This window comes from Sitophilus oryzae, unplaced genomic scaffold, assembly GCF_002938485.1.
Source record: "Sitophilus oryzae breed Bouriz unplaced genomic scaffold, Soryzae_2.0 scaffold_1000_pilon_pilon, whole genome shotgun sequence".
NCBI classification, from domain to species: Eukaryota; Metazoa; Arthropoda; class Insecta; order Coleoptera; family Curculionidae; genus Sitophilus; species Sitophilus oryzae.
The window spans coordinates 1,192,020-1,206,866 of record NW_022145617.1 but is presented as its reverse complement, the minus strand read 5'-3'; the positions used below and the strand labels follow the sequence as shown (position 1 = coordinate 1,206,866).

Here is a 14,847-nt window from a genome sequence, read left to right as displayed (position 1 = left end):
AATATATTATTTTAAATACAATTAAGTATGCAATTAATTAATATTGGAGCGGAAATAATGGTGGTATATTTAACTGATATACTCTTACAAAGAGTTAAATACTTTTTTTTGTAAACAAGTGGACTAGCAATATTGTCGTTTTTAGCACCTGTACATTTTGTAAATTGTTGCTTTAAAAAAATCTAAAATGTCAATATTCCATGGGTATATGATCTAATGAGGTCTAAATTATAAGACAATACATTTTCTAAGAAAACTTGAAGAGGTAGGTAAAAAATGGTATAATACAATTTGATGAACAATTAATTTGTGGTGTGTTCCATTTAAGTTAAACAAGTTATTGCCGTTCTTACTAGCTTTAGCTAGTAATTATTTAAAATATATGTTTAGACACTCTGTATAAGGTACTATTTTTATTTCTGCCACACAGAATTTGGTTTACAAAATTAAATACGCCTAGAAAAATGGAAAAATTAAATTTGTTACTGCATTTTCACAAAATCGTAAATATTTCAAAAACAGTAAGATTAAAGTGCGGCAAACCTTAATCAAATATACCTTTGTTTGAATAGTAGAAACTAAAAATGTAAAAATATATAGGGTGTCCCATTTAAAAAAAACAACTATGACATTTTTTTATTTATTTGGGACACTCTGTACCTTTTGAAAATAATTTTAAATTATTAGTTTTAGTAGTCCTCCAATAATCCCACCACTCACAATTTCTAAAAATCCATTGGCTACAATACTCCGTGTCGGTTGAGGTGAATAACCCTATATATCTGGGACAGGAAGATTATTTTTTGTATCAAATTAGAATGTTTTTCGTTTATTTATTAATGACTATTACCAGCAATTGCAGCATCGATAGTCTCTTGTGCCATAGCACGATACGTAGTCCATTTTCCACCGGCGATAGTCACAAGGTTCGAGTCGCTAACGTGAACAATGTGATTTCTGGCTAAACTTTGAGTGTTTGGTTTGTTTGGATCGGATACCAAAGGCCTAATACCGCTCCATGCTGATAGTACATCACCACGTCGTACTGAAATGCAGAAAAAAAATCAAAATTTTATACTCAACTTGCTCACAAAATAAACAAAAAATGTAAAACTATATGATGTAGGGTAGACGTGGGGTAGACTCAATAATTTGTTATTTTATTTTACGTTGTGAATAAATGTTGGTAGTTATTAAAATTGTTATAAAAATATATAATTCTAATAAAAATAGATAACTTATAATAAGTATTTATTAACACAAACATCCGATACGCTACTGAAGCAGGTAAGTCAAATTAACGTATCAAAATTCTTTGACATCTGATCTTTGACAAGTAGTAAATAAAAGCTAAAATGCAAGAAAATATATAATTTAGTTAATTTAAGTGAATTTCATAAATGATCGGTTTACTACATGTATGTATATTATATAGTCACTTACTAGCGAAAAGTTGTTCCATTATTTCACTCAATTTTTTCCGAGATCTACCGCACGCTACACAACCAACTATTTTAGAGTTTTTTTCGATAAATCGCGATAATGTCACTGTTAATTTAAGTTCTGCCACAATTGCCATCTAGATTTACTACCTTTATACAACTATCAGTAGTAGAATAAATAATAAGTAACATAAAATAAGCTCCGTAAAGACTGACAAATCCACAAAATTTCAAATCAAATTCAAATGTGTCAAATGAATCGTCAAACAGAACTGTCAAGGATCCCCACCCTAGAGAGCTTTTTCAGGAATACATGGATAGCATTATGCTCCTTCCTTAGTCTTCTTATTCAAAGATTCAGCTGAAGTTCAAAATAACCATATATACAGGGTGTTTCAAAAAACATGTGTCATCTCTCGTGAGGAGATTCCTCACGTAAAAATAAGATTAATTTTTCATACATAGGTCCGATTCCGCTTTGTGTCGTAGCTACAGGGTGTTAAAATCTTAATATCTTTTCAATTTATTATAATTTTCTTCCAAGTGCTTTTAGCGTTTCGAATGAGACTTTAAAAGTAAAAGTTACTCTAAATGCGACTTATTTTAAAGATAAAAAAGTGTCGACATAGTCAACATGGACCTGCATATAGGTTATCACTGGAATATTTCTCTAAAAAAAGAGCATGTACGCCACTGACTTTTTTTTCTCTTGTTAGCGAAATATTGTAAGCAGTTTAATGCCGATTAAAAGTTGTCTCTTAATATTTTTGGCAAAATTTCATTTAGTCAGGTTTATAGACTTTAGTGTTAATGTCGAAATGATTGATGACGTGCATTGGAAAATATTTTGCGATTACAATAGTAGTTCTATGTCCGCGGAATATTGGAACATCCTGTATAGTATATTTTATTTAAAATTAATACCTTCAACGTCTGGATTGAGGTAGTTCTTCACTTCCTCCAAAATAAACATAATTTCGTCTTCTGTAGGCTTGGGATTGTGCGTAACTTGACAGGGCAAGTCTGTGGTTCCGGCAATGGTGTGCTTTTGCCATGGCAAGAAGAAGATCACTCTACCGTCGCTGGTAGATGGATCCAGCAGACCCATTTGTTCTGGACTGTAGTATCCTGAAAATTTAATTTTATTAGTATTAAGTACATTAGAAAAAGAGGAAACTGCAGTGGTACCTGGCAAAGTTATGTGAACTCCGCTGCTAGGAGAGCAGATTTCTTTAACGTTAGGATTGTCCATTTTTCTGATAGAGTCTGTAAAGGGGCCTGTAGCGTTAATGACGCATTTTGTAGGAACACTCCATGTTTTCCCTGAAATAATATTGTATTTGATAAAGAAGACACATTAGTGCTATGCTATTCATAGGCCCATCTGCTGGCAATACAGGGTGGGCCACTGAAAAATTACAATGGCTATAATTCTTAAACCAAAAAAGATATCAAAAAAATAAAAAATACCGTTTCTATAATATCAAGGGGGAATATATATGACGTATTTTTTGAACCACCCCGACCTACCCCTTAGGCGGCACCCCTACTCACTTAAAAATCTTAAATGGTAACACCTCATTTGTGGCGCCTTTTTGGAAAGCCCATTAAAAATGCCAAACGATGATCATAAAGTTTTTAGGGTGAAATTGAAAAACTACCCCTTACACGAAAAATTAGGTGGACATTAATGAAAAAAGTGAATTTGGGACCCAGCTAAATTAGTCAAGTGAGGTATTTTTCAAACCACCCCGACCCACCCCTAGGTACCATCCCCTCACTTATAATCTTATCAATGCAATTTTGAAACCATAGCAAATTTTGAAAACAAACAAAGAATCTTAAAACGTTTTCTTAAAAAATCTTTGCGTTCTTGTACTGTCTTCTATCGATTTTCAATCGTTTGCAAATTTGGTGTTATTTTAAACTTTTATTTGATTCGCTTATTTGAAAGAAAAATGGTTTATACTGTGGAAGAAAGAATTCAAATAGTTTTTCTTTATGGTGCTAAAGGTATGTACTATTTGGAAACGGTTATGTTACGTTTATGTTAGAGATTTGATTCTAAAGTTTCAAGAAAGAGCTACTAAATGAAGAAATGCAGATGGAAGTTATTGGTCAGGTATCGGTAAATCCAGAAGCATCAACACGCCAGTTGGCATCAATCACAGGTATACCTCGAACATCTGTCAGAAGAGTATTGAAAATGCACTCCTATTTGTTGAAAGTAAAAAAATAGATGATAAGGAAGAATTTGCGTTATCGCAAAATTATGCTGAACGATTAGCAAAACATCTTTGTATTGCCTTTTTTATTATCTACATTTTTTATTTTTAGCTTCAAAATGGCAATGGTTTCAAAATGGCATTGATGAGTTTAGAAGTGAAAGGTGACACCTAGGGGTGGGTCGGGGTGGTTTGAATTATACCTCATTTGCCTCATTTAGCTGGGTCCCAATTTGTAACTTATACTGAAACATCACTTTTTTCATTAATGTCCACCTAATTTTTCGTGTAATGGGTAGTTTTTCATATTCACCCTAAAAATTTTATGATCATCGTTTAGCATTTTTCATGGGCTTTCCAAAAAGGAGCCACAAGTGGGGTGTTGCTATTTAAGATTTTCAAGTGAGTAGGGGTGCCGCCTAAGGGATAGGTCAGGGTGGTTCAAAAAATACGTCATATGTATTCCCCCTCGATATTATAGAAACGGTATTTTTTATTTTTTTGATATTTTTTTTGGTTTAAAAATTATAACCATAGTAAGTTTTCAGTGACCCACCCTGTATAAATATCCATATTTCTATCTAATACATGTATAGATGAAGAGTGCACCAGCGCAACAACAAAAAAAGGTGTATAAGCAGTATGTATTGTGATATGCAGATATTGAAAAATTTGCTGTCATAAAAAATATTTTTAGTAATAGTAAATATTTTTAGACGCCATCAGTATTATAGTATGCTATTACAAGTGGGCTCAACAAATAGTAATTGGCATTTTTAAATCCTATAGTTAATGTGTTCTCCCTACTATCGTTATTTGTAGTTAAGATACCAAAAATTTATTAGTCAATAATAAAACTTGCTTAAGAGCTTTAGATACGTATTTTTTAAATAACTATTTCGGCTATCCATTATATCCAATTATCTGTATATTCTGATATAATAATAGATACTTTTAATGAATACACTTTATCTGTGAAAGGTATAAAAATATATTATTGATATGAAATTTAGTATTGTACAAATTACACATTTTAATCTATATCTCAGAAAAACAATATTTTAGAGTCTAAATGATAACAAAAACTGATATAATGTCATAAATCTAATCAGATTTTTGCTATCTCAAAATTATATTCTCATAAAAACTTGATTTTAAGTAGTGATAAAAGTCCAGATAAACGTTTTAAAAAAAACATTTAAAAAAAGTCATTCACACAAGTCGACAAATAAGTAATTTCTAAAGCTTCATTCATAACCTCAAAATTAGTGGCATAAATTAGTGGTTTCAATTAGTTCCTTTAATTTCAATGTGAGCATTCAGAACGCCCAAAATTAGTGGTGGTGATTTTGAATTAGTAGGAGAAGTTAGAGACCTCAGTGCGGATCTCAGAACTCGAATGGCCAGATGCTACGTCTTCTCTGTGTTACTCTATGGATGTGAGAGCTGGACACTGGATTCACAGACCGAGAAGAGAATAGAAGCCTTCGAAATGTATATATACAGACGGATGCTGCGAATCTCATGGGTACAAAGGATCACCAACAATGAAGTACTCCAGCGCATGCAGAAACAAAAAGAGATACTGAACACCATCAAGGAAAGAAAAATGCAATACCTGGGTCATGTGATGAGAGGTGGTAGATACGAAATACTGCGCCTCATAATAGAGGGCAAAGTGCAAGGGAAAAGATCAGTAGGAAGACGCCAGAACTCATGGCTAAAAGATTTGAGGAGATGGTTTGAACGCTCGTCTGCGGAAATCTTCGGGGCTGCAGTTTCCAGAGCCACAATTGCCATTTGGATCGCCAACCTTCGGCAGAAGAGGGCGTGATAAGAAGAAGAAGAAGGAGGAAAAGTTAACTAACTTTTAACATAATACCACTAATCATAGATAAATGAAACAAGTTTAGATTGGAATGTGCCCATAAGGACAATGGCTTTGTTCTCAGAAGAATCCCTGACTAGTCAGCGCGTTTCTTATTGGTTGAAATGTGTAGAAACCAGACTAACAATCAGGTTTCTACGCATTTTAACCAATGAGAAAACGATGCTGATAATCGAAGATTCTTCTGAGCTGAATCTAATGTAAACACTATTTGGCGCTATTCTTACAACGGTCGCGACCCAAAACTTTTGAAAATTTCGGAGCGGTTCGGCTTTTTCCGGAATTATATCGCCAAATATTGTTTAATCAAATTTATTATTATTTTCGTTTAATTTTATAAATAAAATACAGTGTGTTGCATACAAGAAACTTTATTTTATATAAGGACGCATGTATGAAATACCTATGAAACATTGGAAACCGACGTTATGCCACGATCCACGATGGTTTTTGCAGTTTACAGTTCTCAGCACAGCTTTTTAAGTTTTTAATGCCACTTTTTCACAATTATTACCGGTTGGAGTAAATAAAACTTGAATTAAACTCACAAGATAGCAATAATTACTTTGAAAATGGACGCTATAAACACTTTTCGGAATTTCTTTAGTGAGAGCGGTTTAGATTTTGAAAGATTATTATGATTTTTGAAGATTCTGACTTTGACAAGAGAAAATTATTTCTGTTTTTGTTTACCGTTGTTCTTAGCGACCGCTATAGCAGCGCCAGATCGCGTATAACGGTCGCGACCCAAAATAATTTCGCGACCTAAAATTTTTACGGGCTTTCCAATCTAAACTTGTTGCATTTATCTATGCCACTAATTATACTTCAAAATTTGCAAGGAATGTCATTTTCGCCGTTGATTATATCATCCGTCAAGACAAATTGTGGTTAAAAATCAAAAGTTGATTGTTTTATAAGCTAAATATCATAAAATAATTAACTAGAAATAGTAGGCTTTCTCTATGGATACAACTGACTACCGCAAGCTGTTTCTAGGAAATTCTATTATTTTTTTTCCATAGCAACTGTTAAAATTGCCTTATATGCCTTATATCCATGGTACAAAGAATACAAGGTATGATCGATAGCGGCTCCAATTTCGTTCAGTTCGCGCATACCACCTGTGACGTCACTAGGAAAATAATGAATAAATAAAAAATAAAGAAAGTTGACAGGAGATCTGCATTTTTTGGGGTTATGGTTAAGAATTGTTTATTTTTAAGACTTTTTAGTTCGTTTAATTTAATAATTACTAAAACCAGCAGTTTCAAAAATATATTTAAAAATAATAATTATCTATTAACATGGATTTGGACTATAATAGGTAAGAATACTAAATTTATTTCTATATTCGGTATAAAATTGTTTATTAGGTTTTTAGTTTGGGATGTTTATGGTAAATCATTTTTATGTTCATTGCCTCTGAATTCACATGAGGACAGAGATGAAGATATCTATGGAAAAGTAACCACAAGAGGAACTGTTACATCATTTAAAAAATGTTGGGAATTTTATTGTTTCCCATCGAAAAGTAGAAAATGCCAATGCAGATGAATGTATTGTAATTGTGATAGAAGTAATTCCAAGGGTGAAGTTTATTATAATTAGTGACCTGTGCTTCTTTTTATATGTAGATGTTTCAGGTTTTGAGAATAAATCAGTTGAACGAAACCCAAAATTTAGAGATTTGCATACCCAGAATACGCCCATCAAGGATTATATAGCTCAAATTTCCTTTGATCGTAGGCAATTATTCAATGCAAATTAACTTTTTAAGTGACTGAAATATTAAATAGTTTACAATATGGTATATCACTGTAAAAATATATTACTTTTAGGTACAATTAGGGCCAGATACATTTCAAAAAGTAGAATATTATTTTATATTAAATGAGGGTATTGTACCAACAATCAATTTATATTAATACCGCAGATTAAAAATAACAGAATAAATAGTTCTTTCTTTTATACTACAAAATAAACTATAGAGATACAACAGTATTAAAAAAGTTATGTCTCGCCGAGATTCGAACTCCATGTCTCTCGCTTCCTACAAGCCCAACTCCTTACGCACTGCTCCACAGTAACTTGCTTAACGATAATTCAATGACGGTATATAAACAAAAAAACAGGTTTATAACAATACCTTGACGATTTGAATTGGCGCGCGGAGCGTGCTGACCAATAGCGCCTGTTATCACCTGTGACGTAGCGACCAACCTGCGCAATATCATACCTTGTATTCTTTGTACCATGCCTTATATCCATCTATAAAAAATAGTAGATAAAAAAGTTCTTTAACCACAAGGGTAGATTAAATGATGCTTTAACAGCGAGGATAGGTTAAAAACTTTATTTCTTCTCGCACGTTTTTTCATTGCTTCCATTTTTGAAAATTTTTGTATTTCTTTTCATAAGTTATTCGGGATTTAAATGGATAAAAAAAAATAGTTTGGATATGGCGTTTGTCGCCTGAGCCTGAATATCTGTTGGTAATTTACTTATTTCGTTTTAAGCAATTTCTGGCTCTAATTTAATCAGCAATCGACACGAAAGAGAATTAAAAAATATTGACTCAAAACTGACAACTAAAGAGACAGCTTTATTTATTTGTCAAATTACATAGAAACCAACGCCAACCCAGCACAATATTTTTTCTACTCATAATAAATTCCTTGAAATAATTATATCTAAATATTTTTTAAAACGTAACCCGCTCTGGAAAAAAATATTGTTTTATACACGACGGTAAAATTGCATTATCGTCTCCCGAAATTAATTATTAATCTTTTCGGTCGACGATTTTATCGTCTGGTATAAAAAATAACTATTAATTGTGTTTTTTTAGACATTTTTTTTAGACAACTGATACCACTAATTTATTCCACTAATTGCGAGGTTCTGAATGAAGCTTAAAGCATGATACATTTTTAAGTATGTATAATTAGTGGCATAGGTAAGCTAAAAGTTTGTTAACTTTTTCTACTAAATGAAAATTAAAACCACTAACTTTGACGTTCTGAATGCTTACATTGAAATTACAGGAACATACTTCTATGCTAATTGAAACCACTAATTTCTTCCACAAATTTCGAGGTTCCGAATGAAGCTTTATATCATATAAAAGTAGAAAAATACAAGACCGCAAGACTCTTGCATGCTTGGTCTTGGTCTTGCATAAAAAGCAAGATCAAGACCAAGACCAGTCTTGCTCATTGCTAAAAGACATTCTTACCGGTCATTTCGTCTTTACAGTGGACACCCGTGATGACTTCTTTGCCATCTTTGTTTTCTTTTATCAAGCCAGATACAGAAACGTGGTTCACTACTGTAGCTCCATGCCTTGCTGCAGTTATAGCAACTGCCAAGTTCATCCTAGCGTCATCCTGTTGGCCTTAAAAAACCATAAAAAATATAAAAAAAAACGCTAATATAAAAGATAAATATTTATATATTTACCATCGTAATACACTATTCCACCACACAGGGCGTTGCCTTTCAACATGGGAAACAGTTCTAGAGCGTTCTTTTTCGATAGGAAGTAGGAATTCTTTAAAGTTTTAGAACCAGCCACCACATCGTACATTTTAATACCAAACCAATAGTACGGTACTTGCCACCACCTGAAAAAGAAAATTGATAATAAGAAAAAGGTACGTTTGAAATAGAGATGTAGATGGTATGGGAAGGGGGGAAGTTAATCACCGCGACCTTATAGCTCTATAGTGGCCCCCTTTCTTGAGTTATAACAGTCTGAGGGCTTTGACAAAAGCCAGTATCAAAGACGGTTCTAGAGAGGTTGGTTCAATCTACTGAGGTGTTCATTGAGGAGACAGTGTCCTGTTAAAAACCCCGTGGCAATTTTAGATTTTTCTAGGTCAGTAACTTCTAAGAAAGGTCTCGAGTGTGTGAAATAGTGATAGGCTTTAGAAGAAATGTTCAAGTTTCCATTAGTTATTCCAGAGATATTGGTTGTAAAAGTAACGAAAAACGGAAATAAATATGTTTTTTGTAGATTATCTCAAATTAGTCAAGATCGGTTAGAGATATCATAGAACGGTGTGTGTCAGTAGATTCTACCCTTGTATATAGATTTTTAAAGTAGCTCAACCTAAGACGTTTATGGATGTAAAGCACCAGATGGCGATACGCCCCGCCACGGTCTTTTACTACAGAAAAAATTTTTTTGTTACTCTGAATTTTGAAGCGACCAATAAAAACAGAGAAAATAAAAATCGATAATTTTCGGACTGTGCCAATTGGTTACTAATCGACCAGATACTTTTTGTCTATTAGATATGCTATAAAAGCTGGTAATTATACAATTCGACCATTGTAAATACCCGACAGATTCCGCAAGGTCGACGAGGCCGATCCTTTTCACTGATAAGAAAACAAAATGTTTCTTTAGATAATTTTCGAGATATTTTTTCTTTCTGAATGCACATTTTTAAAGTATTTTATATTCTTTGTCCGCTTGATCTATTATACTGGTCGCACGTATCGAAGTTCTGTTTCTTCAAGTTTTAAAAAATGTTCTTATTTCTTTGTAGTGGTTGTAGTGTAAAATTAGATTAATTTTATTAAATTTAATTATAATGTTTAGTGTAGAATACCACAAATAGTTTAGTAGTGTTTTTAGAGTTTATTATTTTGTAGTTAAGTAGTAGGTGAAGGGATAATTTGGTTATTTTTTCTCTTTGTTTGATTAATTAGTAAGTTTGATAATTTTTTCAGTGAAGAATACAAGAAGTAGTTGTGTAGTGTTTTTATAAGAGATTATATTAGTTTATTTTGTAGATGGAGTAGTAGGTGAAGGTATTTGGGTATTTTTTCTTTTTGTTTTTCTTCTAATTGTGGTGTAATTCTATTAAGTATTGTGATAGATACACTATATCTTCCTTCAACTTCGTTGAAAAGTGCACTATCATCTAATTTTGGTTTTCTGGTAGTAGAATATACAAAAAAAAATCTGATCAAATTTATTTTAAATTAAATTAATCGAGTCTTATTAATCAAATTAATCTAGTCAAATAATAATAATAGTTAGTTTCTAAATACTACACAGGGTGAGTTTCCTACGATGTTCTCTATGGGTGTCTCGGAAACTACTGGAGACTGAAGATAGAGAGTCGGTTAAATGGGGAAAGAATTGCAGTTTTGTGGGGTCATAAATATGCGCCTTTCGGATTTTTCGGAGAAGTTCAAGGCTTACTAGATATTTCGAAAAAAACAAATTTTGGCTATTTTAAAAATTTTGTCTCTAATTCCATTATAATCTACCGTATGATCGAATAAAAACGGCCTCAACGATGTCTATGAAATGAAGATCGCTGTCATTTTATATGTAAAATTATATGGGACATATCATCGATCGTCATTGCATAGCCATCGCTGACGCCGTTTTTATTCGATCATACGGTATTTTAGACAAAAAGTTTTCACATAAAAGTTGTAGACAATCACATACCTAATGAATTTGTGTTTTCTGTTTTTTTTCTAAAGCCTGTAATTTTTTTGACATATATGACACAAACGTTATGTTTTTTTTTTAAATGGAAACCATAGTTGGCCATGACTTCATAAAAAGCGCCATTTTTTAAGCTTTTCAGCGATATAGGTAGGTATAATATGTTTTTTTTTCGAAAAATTACAAGTTTTAGCCAATTCTTTTCTTTCTTGGCTAATTTCCATACCAATAATACCATGCCAATTAGTTGGCATCAAGAATGTAAAAAGTTTTGTTTTCAAAAAAATTATCGTAAAATTCGTAAAGCACTCAATTTAAAATAAAATAATCTAAGAATGAAATGATTCTTTTATAAGCCTGCATTAAATCAAATTAAAATAGGTATGTAACTTTTTTTAAATATTAATTAATAGCAATTATCATTATCATAAATTATTATAAATAATGTACCAACATATCGAAATAATAATTTCTTTGTTAATACGGTTTAGAATTCTTAAAATAACAGGCAAAAATAATCCACAATTTACAATAAAATAAAAGTTTTGTTTAAATTTCTTAATCAGCTGATCACTATTAAAGTTCGCAGAAACCCGGGGCTATATTATTACACTAGTGTGTACCCGCGACTTCGTTCGCGTCGGATTAATCATTTGTAATGGTGATGATCAAGCAAAGCAAGAATTTCCATTAACATACAAACTAAGATAAAATTTTCTTACATTTATGTCAGCATGAGAAAAAACAATATGGCGATATTATTATATAACTTGGTATAATATTTGAGGGGTAGTTTCATCTCGTTGGAATTTGACTTTCGAAAATCTGTTTGCCAAAAATAAGCTTTTTACGTCAAGCAGTTTAAAGCAGAATCGTGATTAATCAATTACCCAACTTTTGGAACACCCTGTATGATTTTTAAAAATTTCAAAATATGTAAAAACAAAATCAATTATGCGTGTCCAAGTGTTTTCCCGAAAGGCTCGCCGTATTTAAATAACATATATTGTAATATTTGTGGGTCGTTTTCATCCGCTTGGAATTTGAAATTCGAAAAACCCCTCCTTATCGAACCTCTACACCCCACAGTAAATCCGTTTGCCAAAAATCAGCTTTAAAAGTCAAACAGTTTAAGTAGAATCGTGATTACTCAATGGTTATATTTTATGAAACACCCTGTATAAATTTTTAAAAAATCTTAAAATATGTAAAACAACGAAATAAAATATACATGTTTAAGAATTTTTCCGAAAAACTCACCGGTTTTTAAATAAAAAATATTCTAATATTTGAGGGGTGGTTTCACACCCTCAGAATTCGAGTTTCGAAAAATCCCTTCTTATCGAACCTCTACACCCTAAAGTCAATCCGTTTTCCAAAAATCAGCTTTTTACGTCAAGCGCTTTAAGCAGAATCGTGATTAATCAATGACCAATTAATCAATTTTTCGAAACACCCTGTATACATTTTTAAAAAATCTTAAAATATGCAAAAAAAGAAAATAAATTATACGTGCTTAAGCGTTTTTTCGGAAACTTGACCGTTTTTAAATAAAAATATTCTAATATTTGAGGGGCGGTTTCACCCCTTAGAATTCGAGTTTCGAAAAATCCCTTCTTATCGAACCTCTACACCCTAAAGTCAATCCGTTTTCCAAAAATCAGCTTTTTACGTCAAGCGCTTTAAGCAGGATCGTGATTAATCAATGACCAGATTTTTCAGAAACACCCTGTATACATTTTTAAAAAATCTTAAAATATGTAAAAAGAAAATAAAATATACGTGTTTAAAGCGTTTTTTCGGAAACTTGACCGTTTTTAAATAAAAAATATTCTAATATTTGAGGGGCGGTTTCACCCCCTTAGAATTCGAGTTTCGAAAAATCCCTTCTTATCGAACCTCTACACCCTAAAGTCAATCCGTTTTCCAAAAATCAGCTTTTTACGTCAAGCGCTTTAAGCAGGATCGTGATTAATCAATGACCAGATTTTTCGAAACACCCTGTATACATTTTTAAAAAAATCTGAAAATATGTAAAAAAAGAAAATAAAATATACGTGTTTCAGCGTTTTTTCGGAAACTTGACCGTTTTTTAAATAAAAAATATTGTAATATTCCACCCCCCTTTTTACCCCTTTAGGGGATGAATTTTTAAAAATCCTTTCTTATCTTACGTAAACATCATAAAAGGAACCCCTGTGCAAAATTTCAGCTTTCTAGGGTCAAGGGTTTGGTCTGGGGTTTGGTCTGGGCGTTGAGTATCAGTCAGGACAAGGTCAGGACAGTCAGATTTATATATACTATATAGATTACTCTGAGGAAAATAACGAAAATAATCGATATTTTTGACTCCGCCCCGAAAGGTTCACGATTTGTCCTCCAGTTCGGCAGCACATTTTGTCTAGTCGGTTGAACAACTTTAAGAATATATAAACAACGATTCTACGTAAAGTTAACTATTGGCTAGATTATTTTATTTTAGTTGCAATCTGAGAGACATTTTGATTTTTGACAAAATTTGCTTTGAATATTTTCAAGGAATTTTGGAAAATCAGTTTTACCTATTTTTTAACATGTTCCTAAGTCCTTAAGTCCTAAATGCGTACTTCTTAAATTTTGAAAAGGTGAGATATTATCTCCCCAAGTTATTTTATGCAAAACTTGCATTAGACTTTTTTAAAGACGCGTTAAAGTTGTACTTTCGTCATAATTTATGTGATTTGGAAGGGATGGTTTTTTTTTCTGAATTGAACTATGAGTATCACTTGATTAGGGGAAACCGGGGGGAATCCCGCGCACGCCGCTGTAGAAAAAACTACAACTAGTAATATACAGGTGTGAGGCTGGAAGTGTTGCATAAGCCATATGAAGTATCCTCCTAAAGTTTGGAATAATTGCCGGCAGTCGTTAATCAATAACGAACATTTTAGTGCTAGATGGGTTTTTTATCTATCTTTTTGGCAATTTAATCGGTTGATAATTAGTAGTTCCTCTGATTAACAAAAGCAGCTTGATTTTATTTCCACTTACCAGTGCACCTATAAGTGTTATCGCAAGCGATCACCAATAAAATGTAAGTACTTTTGCTAAAATAAATTTTTAGATAAAAAAACGGCTCCCGGGGAAATACCGCTCAAAAACAATAACAAACAATAACGCGCTGCGCGATATTAATGGTGGGTTCATACAGCCAAATAAAATAAAATAAGAATAAAATAAAATAAGAAATAAGGAATTCTTATTTGTGTGCGTTCATACAGTCAAATAAAATAAAATAAGAACTATATATTTGCTCATGCGCAGTACGATGAGGCTGGATAAAAGTTAACTTTTACGATTGTTTATAGTAATTTTACTATTTATAGTATATTTATTTATTCGTCGCCTACTATATTATACATTTTACTTATGTGAAATTATAATATAAATTAAATCCAAACTGAAAATATTTGCAGGTTAGAATTAAGCGTGCGCAAAGCCATTTTCACATAAAATAAAACAAGAAGTTAAAAGATAAAGACTTCTTATTTTATTTGTTATTTTATTTGGCTGTATGAACGCATGTACGGTATCCCATATAACCAACTTTCTTATTTTATTTTATTTTATTCTTATTTTATTTTATTTGGCTGTATGAACCCACCATAACCCAGGTGTACACTCTTCTTGTTTGTTTTTTTATAGCTTGTTTCTTTTAGTTTATGATGCCCAGAACATACCAAAGGACATCAGAGAAAGGCAAATGGTCAGCGGATGCACTTAAATCAGAATTGGAAACTATGGAAGAAAAAAGAAGAGAGAAAAAAGAAAAAAAGAAGC

General features: G+C 32.1%; 1 protein-coding gene across 3 annotated transcripts in view; it reads right to left on the bottom strand.

Moving 5' to 3' along the window:
* LOC115878147 (glycerol-3-phosphate dehydrogenase, mitochondrial) overlaps positions 1–14,847 on the bottom strand; it is a 65,439-nt gene that overhangs the window by 13,357 nt on the left and 37,235 nt on the right. For all 3 annotated transcript variants that reach the window (XM_030894643.1, XM_030894571.1, XM_030894710.1), the window contains exons 5-9: positions 9,018–9,181; positions 8,794–8,952; positions 2,631–2,765; positions 2,367–2,570; positions 851–1,045 (exon numbers count right to left, since the gene is read on the bottom strand). In XM_030894643.1, the coding sequence (XP_030750503.1) occupies positions 851–1,045; positions 2,367–2,570; positions 2,631–2,765; positions 8,794–8,952; positions 9,018–9,181 (857 nt within the window). The remainder of the gene's footprint in view (positions 1–850; positions 1,046–2,366; positions 2,571–2,630; positions 2,766–8,793; positions 8,953–9,017; positions 9,182–14,847) is intronic.